The 14,039-nt window shown below is 28.8% G+C and overlaps 1 protein-coding gene across 2 annotated transcripts in view; it reads left to right on the top strand.

Moving 5' to 3' along the window:
- LOC101234624 (ankyrin repeat and SOCS box protein 8) overlaps positions 1 to 14,039 on the top strand; it is a 38,458-nt gene that overhangs the window by 12,221 nt on the left and 12,198 nt on the right. For both annotated transcript variants that reach the window (XM_065801713.1, XM_065801714.1), the window contains exons 3-5: positions 5,105 to 5,281; positions 5,529 to 5,648; positions 5,756 to 5,860. In XM_065801713.1, the coding sequence (XP_065657785.1) occupies positions 5,105 to 5,281; positions 5,529 to 5,648; positions 5,756 to 5,860 (402 nt within the window). The remainder of the gene's footprint in view (positions 1 to 5,104; positions 5,282 to 5,528; positions 5,649 to 5,755; positions 5,861 to 14,039) is intronic.

The raw sequence follows: 14,039 nt of genomic DNA, 5'->3' as shown, positions 1-14,039 counted from the left end.
TTTCTTTAATTGAAATTTTCATGAGATAAATTTTCATAATAATTTTTTTTTCTTTTAAATTCATTAAAATTAACTTTTTCGAGTATTAGAAATTCCTTTTTGTAAAAAGTTAAATAATCTAAATTCCATTTTAAAATTTTACAAAAATTTTTGTTGTCAATAATACAATCAAGAGTTTATTATTATTTTCATTATTTTTTATTAAGATAAATTTCCAGGATTTTCTGTGATTTTCATAGAAAAAAATTTCTGGGATTTTCATAAAGTCAAAAACTCATCTATGTGCATATGGAAAAGTTCTTTTTCTGAAACAATGTGTAACCAGATAATAAGTTTAAAGACTTACGATTTTTTAGGTACTTAATTTGTGACTACAAATTTCAAATTAGAAAATGTTGCCAAAACTTTACTATTTCTTAAAATTTAATTTGCAATTAATTGTGAATTAATTTTTTTTTCAAAACCAGTATTTTTATGGCAAAATATAAATTAAAAATTGTAAATATTTCTAAAACTTTTTGTAAATATTTCTAAAAATAACCATCTTTTGCTGCCATAACCATAAGATTTTGTAGTTGATCACACTAGGGAGCAAAAAAAATTTTGGTCTACCTAAGAAAAAACCTGTCAGTCTGACTAATTCTGACATGCTGATTACAGTAGTGTAATCAGCATTTTAAACAAACTCAGTTTACAATAATTCTTTTATTAATTAAACTGATCTATTATTAGACTCGTGTAGTATTTTGAAAACAATATGAAGAAAGTTAAAAGGGGTTGCTTGGATTATCCAGACTATTTCTGTTATATCTGTGGGCACTTTACTCCCCGTGATCAGTGGAAACACCTTACAAGAAAAGTGAAGGTTGCTTATCATCACTACTTCAGCCTCAAAGTATGTGATCAAGACAGAACCTGGACACCACATATTTGCTGCAGTGTTTGTTACTCACCCAGTGGCTAAATGGCAAAAGAAAGTCTATGCCGTTTGCGGTACCAATGATATGGCAAGAGCCAAGAGATCATCATTCGAACCGCTACTTCTGCATGATAAATATTGCTGGATACTCCAAGAAAAACAAATCAGCAGTTCATTATCCAAATTGTGACTCTGCTTTGAAACCTGTTCCACATGATGAACAAAATCCAGTTCCCAATCCTCCAGTATGCCTTGATTGCAAAAGGATGATGATGATGAGGAAAGTCACAGGAACCAGGAGAGTGATGCATATGAACCTATAGATGATGAAAAGATACCTCATCTTATTGGCCAAGCTGAATTGAACAATTTAGTTAGGGATCTGGGGTTAACGAAGAAGAAGGCAGAACTGCTTGGATCTTGTTTACAACAATGGAATTTGTTACAAAGCTGAGCAACAATTTCACATTTTTGTAATATGCATGTACAGCTTGCTAAATTTTATTACAAGAATGGCAGTATCTGTTATTGTTCTGACATTAACGGTTTAATGAAAGAACTGGACTGTGAGTATACTCCAGGAGACTGGCGTCTATTTATAGACTTAAGTTAAGTTAGTCTTAAAACAGTTCTCCTACACAATGGGAATGTGATGCTATCTATTCCATAAGCACACACAGTCGGATAACATGAGACATATGGTTCTATGAAGTTGCTTCTTAATGTTATCAAGTATAGAGATCATAACTGGTGCCTCTGTGGGGATCTAAAAGTAGTGTCCCTTCTTCTTGGATTGCAGCTGGGATACACAGAGTACATGTTTATGTCTATGGAACAGCCGTGACGACAAAAATCATTATACAGTTGAAGACTGGACAGCAAGAACTAATCATGTACCTGGCAGTTACAATGTATGGCATGAGTCTCTTATTAATCCTACCAAAATACTACTTCCCCCTCATTGCATAAAGCTTGGATTGTTCAAAAATTTTGTGAAGGCTCTGGGCAAGGATTCGGGTGGCTTCGCTTATCTTCAAGAGAAGTTCAAGACCACTCTTACACAAGCGAAAATAAGTACGGGTGTGTTCACTGGACCTCAAATTCGTGAAATCATTTGTGATCCCACCTTCAAGACACAGCTGCAGCCTGCTCAGTTGGCAGTCTGGGATGCATTTGTGGCTGTGGTTTCTAACTTTTTGGGAAACCACAGGTCTGAGAACTGTGAAGAGTTGGTTGAAAGAGTAATAACAAAATACAAGGATATGGGATAGAGAATGTCCTTAAAAATTCACTTTTTGCACTCCCATCTCAGTTTCTTCCCACCCAATTTAGGTGCAGTCAGTGATGAACAGGGTGAACAATTTCACCAAGAAATAGCCATGATGGAAAGCAGATATCAAGAGAGGTATGACAGCAACATGATGGGCAATTTTTGTTGGTTTTTACAGCGAGTGTGACACTTATTACAAAAGAAAAGCAACATCTAATTATTTTTGATTTCAAAATGCACTGTATTACGATGAAGTTATTTGTACATATGATACTGTATACTTGCTTTTGCTCTTCTATTTTTCATAAAAATTTTTGTTATTGTATTGAAATTTAGAAGCATTGACATTATATTTCTAATGACCATAAAGTGTTAAAATGGTAAATCAAGATGTCAATATAACTTTAAAACCTGGCGTGATACACTGTTTTCAATGACATATTTGGAATCAGCAGGTCAAAATGGTCTTAGTACACTTAATAGATCTCAGGTAGCAAAAATGTTGTTCCCTAGTGTTATTGTTATTAAAGAAAACTTTCCTGCATCACCATTAGCTTTAAAACCAGCTAGCTGTTGTCTCTGCAAGAGTTTGTTGGGAAGTATCTAAAGACATAACAAGGTTAATTGTTAATTCATATATATACATATCAAGGTAGCATTTGTCATTGATTAACATTGCTTTTATCGAAAAGAATCAAAGATGGTTCAAGATTTTTTATTGTTAAATCCAAAGAAGTATTTTGATGACTTGATTTTACAAATCATAAGAATGACTTGAACCTTGTAAAGCTTCATTGATACATGCATTTCTTAGAACAAATCGTGCAAGAAAATGTATTTTTTACTGTTCCATTAGACAACTCAAACCCTCAAACTAAAATTTTTGTCTTCAAAAAGAAAATCATAATCATTACAAAGAAAAAAATTTAAGAAGAATTTAAGAAAAATTTAAAAAGAAACAATCAATTTAAGAAAAAAAATTGTGCGTTTCCTTATTTTGTGCACTCTGTTTATGATTGCATGATTATTTTCAAGTGTTAGTTAGTATAAGAAAAATCACAATATTACAATCTTAGTGACCAGACTATTTTTTATGACTATGACCCTAGTGACCAGACTATCTATTTCTTATGACTATAACCCTAGTGACCAGACTTTCTATTTTTTATGACTATGTTTTTGTGATTTTACATTATTAAACTGTGAATATTATTGCAAGCATTCTATTTTTTTCTGTCTAAAATTCTTATAAGCAATTTCTTTGCAGTTATCACAATTATTTTTATAATTTTTTTAAAATTAAAAAAATATATATTTCAGCTTTTAAATCTATTTTTATAATGACTTTAATTCAGTTGTTTTAATGCAAATAGAAACCGATACTTTTTATTATGCAATGTCACAGCAATTAATTAAACTAACATGATGTTACAGCAATTAACTTAAATTGCATGATGTCTAAATTACATGATGTTAGTTTTGTCACAAACTTTTTTTCAAAATCACTTTTATTTAAAACCTAAGGAGTATCATAAATAAATAAAATATATTGAACTCATTTATTAAACTTATACTTTATTAATCATTTTATTTTTTTTGGTTTAACATATTTTTATTTAATCTTTAAAGTATAACAACAAAAAAAGTAAATTTCATATTAAAAAAACTGAACAGGTTTTAAAACGTAAAAGCAATTTTAACCACAAAAGCAAAATAAACATAAACATTAGCAGTAAAAGTACATTTAATTATGAGATTTAAAACTTTAAAACTTCAAGGATTTGTTTTAGTGACTTAAAATGATTTACTGTGTTGATTATATAATTTCTAACAGTTTCGGATTTATTTATTTAGTTTATTGAGTTAAGGTCAGAAAATGAATGTAGTACCTTATTTAGAAGAGCTGCAAAAAAAACCCTCCAAAAAAAACTTTTTAAAAAGTAGCTTTTGAAATTTTGAAGCAAGGTTAGAATTTTCGAGCATATGGCGCCATGCTCATAAAATTTTAGTAGTAAAACAAATCAGATTTTATGGAGCAAAAAAAAAAAGTTAGAGATGTTTAAAAAAAAGTTAGAGTGCTAGCAATTAAACTAATAGTTATTTTTAAAAATCATGGTTGTAGAGACCAGAAAATCATGGTTGTAGAGACCAGAAAATCATGGTTGTAGAGACCAGAAAATCGGGCTTGTAGAGACCAGAAAATTATGGTTGTAGTGACCAGAAAACCATGGTTGTAGAGACCAGAAAATCATGGTTGTAGAGACCAGAAAATCATGGTTGTAGAGACCAGAAAATCATGATTGTAGTGACCAGAAAACCATGGTTGTTGAGGGGTTATAATTATTTTTTAAGTATTTTTGATTTAAAATTGGTATTAAAGAAAACTACTTGGTATCTTATGCTTAAAACAATATGGATTTAAGGTAATGATTTCAGATCACAAGGTTACATTAAGGTGATGATTCCAGCAAAATAAGTGGGCCTAAACCTCCAAACATATTAAAGTTTACTTTAAGACATAATCAATTTAATGAAACAGCTAGCTAACTCTCAGAACCTCAATTGAAAACCTTGTGAAGCAATTGAACAATGCCATTCAAGAAAAAAGAACAGTTTGTAATGCTTATCAGCTGTACATTAAACTTAAACAAGTATGATAGGAAGGTAAATTGAAATATTGATTGAATAATTGCCACATCATTTAGAGAAGTTATAAAAAACAAAAGATAAAATTTTAGCACCAATTTTTAATTCAATTCATATTCTTGACAATTGCTATTAGTAGTTAATGTTTTAAAAGTTTAAAAGAGATTTGGTTAATACTGTAATGATAATAAGTAAATTTCTTATTTTATTGTACTTTTTTGGTTTTTTGTTCATTTTCTTATGTATTTTTTTAATTTTAAATAACTTAGATTCTCGTGGAAGGCATTGCTTTCATTTGAGTTGTATAGCTGGACATCTTGATGCTGTAATTTATCTTATTTCCCAGGGAGCCAAAGTTGATGTTGTTGACAGATATAATAGAAGTTGTTTGCATTGGGCTGCAGAAAAGCAGTTTAAAGAAATTGTAATAGCTCTCTTGCGTGCTGGTATACATATTATTATAATCTCTAGTTATTAATTTGTGTGTTGTATTTTTATATTTAACTTTTTTTTTTATTTATTAATTTGTATGTTATATTTTTTATATTTAACTTTTTGAACATGTATACTTTTTGTATTTATATACAATGTTCATATTTTTGTATTTTTTGTTGGAAATCTTTCAAGTTATAGATTTTGTATTTATTTGTTGTTGAGGTGCTCTTCTGAGTTATGAATTTATTTTTACCTAAGGTGCTCCATTGAGTTATGAATTGTCAGGCAACTGGCAGCCAATTCATGCTGCAGTTAAAGGTGGCAATGATGAGATACTACAACTTTTTCTTGACCAGGAGCCTTTAAAAAATTATCAAAGTAATTAACTTTTTTTTTCATGTTTTTTTAAGTGATTATTTTAAACTAATTTTTTCTTCCTCAGTTGTACTTAAGAACAAACAAATTAGTTTATTAGCTTCTTTCAGCTCCAAAGTCTAATACACCTTTACACGTTGCTGCAAGAGACAATCAAGTAAAATGTTTGATGCTTTTGCTAAAAAGAAAATATCTTGTAAATGCTGTCAACAAAGGTACTTTTTCACAAGTTCTCACTAATAGATTATGTCTAAGATTCTTTACTTTTAGTTAAATTGTGTTTGTTTATTTTTTTTTGTTCTTATTAATTCTTATTGTTTATAAAACAATTAATGAAATATCAAAGAATTACTACTGTCATTGCATCAATCTGTCATTGCATGATATCCTATCAATTGATATATACATCATCATCATCATCATCTTCATCATCATCATCATCATCATCATCATCATCATCATCATCATCATCATCATCATCATCATCATCATCATCATCATCATCATCATTGGTTGTAAATAATTTTTTACTAATTTATTACAGCTTTGTTTTTTTAAGAACATTAAGCTCATTTTTGTAGAATATGCTATTACAATATACATTGGTGTGTACCAAAGAAAAAAAGCCTCAAATTTTCCCCATTCTCTGAAGTTCAAATAAGCTAAAAATACCAAAAATATATTTTTTATTTGTGTAAAAGTGATATCTGTAAAGCTTTATTTTTTTTTAAGGAAAAAAAAATCAAGGATTTTAAAAACTCTTCTAATAATATATACTTCCACTTAAAAGATTAGATATTTTTGATGCTGCTTCTTTTTCAAATCTTTTTTAAAATTCTTTATAGTGATCAGTATGAGGTTTTGTTTCATGTCCTCTGACCTGTAGCCTCCAGCAAAGTCTTTGATCTATCGGATAATCTTATCAGCACAGTCACTGACACATTAAATTAACTTAATAAATCTTTTAAAATTATCAAATGCCCTTGATCTATTTTTCTGCCTCTTTAACAGGAATCTCTACTAACTTAAACATGATTCAGCTCTGGAATATAAACTAATAAAGTTCAATAAGCTCAGTTGACCTTCTAATAACTGGTAACTTTAGTTTTCCCATGAGTCTGCTAAGGGATACTTAACATCACACTTAAAACACTTTTCTAATGCTTTCTTTACCTCCATTTTAACATCATGGTTAGCTAGGATCAACATAACTGTTTTGTTAAATACCAAACATGGTGCTGCACGGTAATAAGAAAGACTTGTTTTAGTTTTGGGTAGTTTTCCTTTATTTCAAACAATGACTTAAAGGTATCTGATTTCTTTGAAGTTGATATTTCCACCATGTAGGTTTTTCAGAAGCAAGGCCTATAGCATATAGAAATAAGGAATGTTGCTGTCTTTACCATCCATAAATATGTAGTACAATCAAACACTATGTAATTAAATTAAAATTAAATAAATTATTGTTATTAAACCTTTTATTTGACCTATGACTATAGACAACTATGGACCATAGATGATTTGCATGATTTGTTTTTATTTTTATAAGCATGAATAGGCTCACATTTTGTTAAAAATAACAAGCATATTGTTGATTTTTACTCTAAATAAGGCATATTTTTGAACACAAATCTATTAAAACTGGAGTTCTTGAAAGTCCTTATTTAATGCATGATAACCATTTAGTTGAGGTATTTTGTTGCAAAACAAAAATCTGTATGTATAAGGGTGTAAGAAATTTTTTTCTTGTTTACAAGAATTACAAGAACACACAATTTTTTTTATGTGGTAGTGGTGTAGTGGTAGAGTGCTCGCTTCATAAGCAAGAGGTTCCGAGTTCGATTCCCGCCACATCCCTTGTAGTACCGCACTCAAATTGTTTCTCTGCGCAGCGGCCTTGTTCGTCAAGGTTCGTGTTTTGGAGTTAAAGAGTTGAGAGAAGGTTATAACCACAAGTAGCCTCCTCATCTGTAGTGGCCTTCTCGGCCTTGGGGAGGTGAATTATAAAAAAAAAAAAAAAAAAAAAGCTTCAGCATATTTTAGAGTTTCTTAAAATTTTTTGGATAAGCATACCCAAACCTGTTTCAAAAATTTCATATGGTTCTAAAAAAGTAAGCATGTATCACCCTAGTAATAATTTTATACAACTTTTACCAATAGGATTACCAATAGGATTATTAAAAAAAAAAAAAATAGGAAAAACATTCCTTACAAAATAAACAAATATTAATTGAAAGGACATTTATTTTCAAAAAATTTTGTTTCTTCAAATTTTACAGATATCATTTTTTGGCTTATAATTTTTTTTCCTCTGTTTATTTATAGCCTCAGGGGACTTAAGAGAATGATAAAAATTTATTAGGTTTCCTGAAAAAAAAGTATGTTTGTGGTACACCCTAGTATACATACATACATAGGTTATTTTTTTTTAGATTTTCAATAGGTTTCATATGTATTTTTGTCTATTTAAAGCAAACAAAAAAACCTGGAAACCTTTGTTTTTGCTCTCCTCCCACCTGCTCCCTTTTTTTAAGAGTTTTTTTCCTAAAATTTTGACAAAAAAGGACTAAAAACTATATATTCAACTATGTTTACATTTTTAACAGTTTTCTTGTTTAGTTTATTTTAATAAAACCTTATGACATGTTATATAAAATAATGAGTTTTTAGAATTATACTTACTAATTAAAACACAAACAATTTATTTGATAAATAATTTTAAAATTTGTCATTAAAATTTATTTTTTATGACAAACAAGGAAATAAATGATTGGTATACATTGTTGTATACAATTCAAAATTTAAGTCATTTTTTTAAAAATTATGGCAATGAAATATATTTGAAAGGTATTAATAATATAAAAAAAACCTTTTTTAACTTTTCAAAAGTTGAGTTTTTGAATTACTTGTTTATTTATCTGTAAAAGATGCGGTAGTGGTGTAGTGGTAGTGCGCTCGATTCATAAGCGAGAGGTTCCGAGTTCGATCCCCACCACGTCCCTGGTAGTACCGCGCTCAACTTGTTTCTCCGCGCAGCGGCCTTGTTCGTCAAGGTTCTTGTTTCGGAGTTATAAAGTTGAGAGAGGGTTATAAACAAAATTAAGTAGCCTTCTCATCTGTAGTGGCCTTCTGGGCCTTCGGGAGGTGAAATAACAAAACAAAAAAAACAAAAAAAAAAGAACTTTTCAGTGGTGTTCTACTGCATGTAAAAAAAATTCTTTCTGCTCTTCATCTTTGGTTATAGATTTTGCATAGTCTTGAATCAGTTTGGGCTAACCAATTACTATATTTGTTTAAATATCCAAATAAATTTAGAATGTTGCTTGATTTTGGTCCTACTAAATCAGTTACTCGGTTTCAAAAGAGGAAATTGTGGAAAGCCTAAATCATGTTCCCAGTTTTCTCTTATATTTTTAGGAATTTTTTTAGCAATTTTGGCTTTATCACGACCAGACGCTTTATCAGAAAATAGTAAGAGAGGAGACATTTCTTTGGTTAAATACCAAAGATGCTGATTAAATGTTTCAAGAACGGCAACAGCAACATCTTGTCAATTTTTTTTTAAAGAAGCATTTCTTTGTAGAATTCCAAGTCATTAAATAATGCATCAGTTATGTTTGCAAGTTAGCAACATGCTTGATAATCATCTCTTAATATTTTTTGAGACTTCTGGTTAAGTAAACCAGGCAAAAAATATTAAGAGATGATTATCAATTTTTTCTTCTGCTTGTTTGGTCTCTAATACTGGTTCCTCAATTTAAGATTTTCTTAAAATGGTATCTAAACTTAATAAAAGTTTAGGCCATACACCATTTTTAAAGTGCCTAAATGGCTTGCGAAGACAAAACTCTTTTTAAGATTGGTGTCTGCAGGCACACCAAAGTAAATTTTTATTAAAGCCTCCTTGAATTAACTTTACAGAACCACTTATCTAACCTGAATTTGGTGGAATTGTGTCAAAAATCATTGCTACAAGTGTTTTTTCTAGTTTCCAGGCCTTTACAGCATCTATGGTTGCTGTTGCCTTACTTTTCCCAGATGTATCAAAAATCCTGAACACACTACAATTTTCCTTCAGATGCACTCGGTTTTTTCTGTTACTACAATAGCCAACCATTCAATTTTAATGTCTACCTCAGATACCAGCTTTGAAACCCAGTGAGTTAAAGAGTACAAGGGTCAAATGTTTTTTTAATGTCATCGTAAACTTGCTGTTGAATTTTGTTACCTGATCTGCTTGCTTTTTTTTTTTTTTCCTATTTATTGTAAATTTATATATTATTATATAAATTTACATTATAAAACAAAGATGACAACTTATTACTGAAACTCAGAAGTTGAACTGTATAGCATTTTTTTTTTACATTTTTAATCAAGTTTCCTCTAAGATGTATCAGATGCAGTACCATTCTAAAAGTATTTTTTTCTGTTTTGTTTGAATTCCTGCTATTTTCCAAAATACATTCAAATTTTTTGAAAATACAGATGCAACTTCTTTTTTCCCTGTTAGTTTCAAATCAAACCTTCTAAGTTATAGATAATAGTGTAAAACCTCTCCATTAGTTGATAATTGACTGAATATCTTTGCGTCAATGCTAGGTAATAATTTCCCAACAGTTTTATCAAACGTCTCATCATTTTTTCTCAACTTAATATTGCAAATATCAGATTGAATATTTTTTTATATATGCTTTTATACCTATAGATGTAAAAAAATAAATTGTATAAAAATAAATTTATTTAAAAGAAAACATTCATAGTAAAAATTTTCATTATCTCAAACTTTGCTTATAATTTTTTAATTTAATAATTCTTGATAATATTGGAATAAAAATTGATTCTTAAGATGCTTATATTTACTAATGCTTATATTTACTAATATTATCTGATATATAGTGTTGAATTATGATGGCATCAAAGTTGATATAAAATATGTTTAATTAAAACATTACTTTTTCATATTTAGCCTAAAATCACTGTTTAATGTTGAATAGTTTTTAAAAAAGTGGATGACTGAAGCGATAAAACTTTTAAAATGGGGCCTGGTGGGAGGTGTTTCAAATTTTTTCAAAAATTTCTAATTTTTGCTTTTAATGGTCAAAATGACACACAAAACTGCGTGAAAAAATTTTTTTTTATACAATATTGCATATATATATATATATATATATATATATATTATATATATATATATATATATATATATATATATATATATATATATATATGTATATATATATATATGTATATATATATATATATGTATAATATAAATATATATATATAAATATAGTATATATATATAATAAATATATTTATTTTATTTATTTCTACAGTACAGACATTCCAAATCTCTGCAGAGTAGGACTATTGCAATCCTACTTTAGTAGCAATTAGTCAATTACACACTGTGTGATAAGACATTATATTTTTTTCTAAATTCTCAAACTTTTTTTAATGTCATTAAGTCATTCGGCAAATTGTTCCAATGCGGCACTATCCTGTAGCTAAAGAAGTTTTCTCGATAACTGTGTTTACTAAACTCTCTATACTCTTTGTGTGCTTCTCCTCTAATATTAGAAGACGGACCATTTAGAGACGAAGAAAAAGTTTTCGAGTTTAGATAACACAAGTTGACTTTGTTTAAATTGGTTTTTATTTTATAATATTGGATGAGGTCACCTCTAATTCTTCTGGATTCAAGACTTTCTAGCCTTATGCTAGATAAACGTTCTTCATATAGTTTGTGCTTGAGAGCTGGTACAAGCTTTGTAGCTCTATGCTGAACTTTTTCAATTTTTTTTATTTCTTTTTTTAAATGTGGATTCCAAACTGGTGCACAAAATTCTAATTCAGGTCTAACATAAGTTGTATATAGTTTAGTAAATGAGTCATTTGACCAGAATTTAAATGTCCGCTTTAGTGTACCTAGCTTTGAGTAGGCTTATTGGTTATTGTTGTGATGAGGTTTTTCCAATTTAGATTGTTACTTATATTAATACCTAGGTCCCGCAGGTATTGTGAACTAGTTCAGGCATGTCGTTAATATATAGGTTAAATAGAAGTGGCAATAAAACTTCGCCTTGTGGTACACCACCTAATACTGGAAGCCATTCAGATACTTCATTATTAATTACAACCCTTTGTTGCCTGTTCTAGAGAAAGCTGTGTAGCTAATCTAAAAATATATTGTCGAAACCATAAGTTTTTATTTTATCAATTACTAGTTTATGATCTACTGTATCAAATGCTTTAGCAAAGTCAAGGTAAACCACTAAAGCATAAAACCCACTAAAGCATAAAACCCACTATTTAAAGCGTCGGTAATTACATCTATTGATTCAAGTAAATTTGTGATTACTGATTTACCTGTAGTGAAGCCATGTTGTTCTTTAGCTATTAAGTTGTGTAAATTATAGTAACTCGTTATGCCATCTTTTATTATTTTTTGCATTACTTTACTAATAACTGATGATGATGAGATAGGCCGATAATTTGTCAAATCATTTTTCTTCCCATTTTTTGAAATAGGTGTGATGTTTATTGGTTTCCATAGTTGTGATGTAGTTTCAGTGTTGTATGCTTTGATAAATAGTAAACTAAGTGGAAGGCTAAGAGCAGAACTGCATTTTCTTAAAATATAAGGAGAAATATCGACAATTCCAGCTGCTTTGTTTTTATTTAATAAATGAAGTTTATTTTTAACATTAAATGGTGAGAATAGAACAGATGGATTTAAAGTATATTTTTTAATTGTTTTTGAAGATAAGCTTTTTGTTAAATCATTTTCTTGATCAGTTGGTTTGCTGAATGATTCGTAAAATTGTTTATTTAGACAAACGGCTATGTTTACATTTGTTGTTAAATTTATGCTGTCAGCATTGATTAATGAGATAATTTTATTTTTATATGACTTTTGATTACTTATTTATTTGTATAATAATTTTGGGTTAAATTTGCATTTGTTTATTATTGACTTTTCATGTTTAATTCAGGCATTTTTTACCAATTTTTTCAATTCTCTTGCTTTTCTATTGTAATCAGTTGAAAGTTGTTTTATGGTCAGATGATTTTGAAGCAGATTTCATAAGGAAATATAATTTTTTTTTTATTAGCTGCCCTTTTGATATCGTTATTGTGCAATTGATAGAGCTATTTTTAATTTTATTACTATTGATACAGATTTTTGGTATATGAATATCTATTAGATTTTTATAAATTTTTATTAGAATGTTTATCATTTCGTTTATGTCTTGATTATTGAATAGTTTAAATCAGTTGATGCTGTTGAATGCTATATTTAGATTAGAATAGACCTTTTTGGTACATTTTGATTATTTTTTGAATTTTTTGTATAGTTTGTGATTCATTTAGGTAAAAGTGATTTTAAAAGTCTCTTAATAGCAGGCGATTTCAATTATTCAGACATATTATGTCCCATAATATGTCTGAATAATTGAAATCGCCTGCTATTAAGAGACTTGAGAAACGTTTTGAGCTAACTAGTTGGGCAGCTGATGTAATGGAATAGTTAATTGCATTATTTACTTGGTGTTCTGAGTGTGGTTGTCTGTAGATACAACCGATAAGGATGGATTCTGCTTTAGTTTTAATTTCACACCAAATAGATTCAATTATAGAACTGTTTAACTGTTGATAATTTATTTCTAGTGATTGAATGTCTTTTCTTATGTAAATCACCATGCCTCTACCTTTTTTACAAGATCAATTTTTATTATGATGAGTGTAGTTAGATAGAAAGATAACAGATTTTTCATCAAAATTTGGTTTGATAAAAAATCTGGTTTGGTTTAGATAGTTTTGATTTCAATTTTTTTAATGAAAAAAAAGGTTGGTTTCGTTGACTGAGCATTAATTGAAATTCATCCCATTTTTTATTTAGTGAAGTTACATTAGAATAGAAGCAATTTAATTTGTTTAATGTTTGAATATCTGAATTAAATGAGTATGGTTTAGATAGTTTTGATTTCAATTTTTTTAAGTTCGCCTGAACGGATCCCCCAATAATATTTTTTCCCGTTTTGTTCATTGTAACGTTGCCTCCCATTACTTCTAAGAACTTCATGAGTAAGAGCTGCATTTCTTGTGTTTCTGATTTTTCTTAACTCATTGTCAAATAGTCGTTCATTTTCAGTTTTGTCCTTGTTAATGAAAACATTTTTGAAGATATCAATTTCTTTTAATTTTTTTGAATTACTAATTACTAACTTTTGAGTGTCTATGCTGTCAAGTTTGATTAATATCAGGTCTGGACGTCTTTCTGATCCTTTTTTATTTTTTGTTTAACGTATTATTCTTTTTGTATTATTTATTGAAAGGTTGGCATTTATCGCTTTTAGCATTGTTTCGATTTTTTGTTTATCATTTTCTAAA

This window comes from Hydra vulgaris, chromosome 07 (assembly GCF_038396675.1).
Source record: "Hydra vulgaris chromosome 07, alternate assembly HydraT2T_AEP".
Lineage (NCBI taxonomy): Eukaryota > Metazoa > Cnidaria > Hydrozoa > Anthoathecata > Hydridae > Hydra > Hydra vulgaris.
Note: the sequence above shows the minus strand (reverse complement) of the source record. Positions and strands in the feature narration are given on the sequence as shown.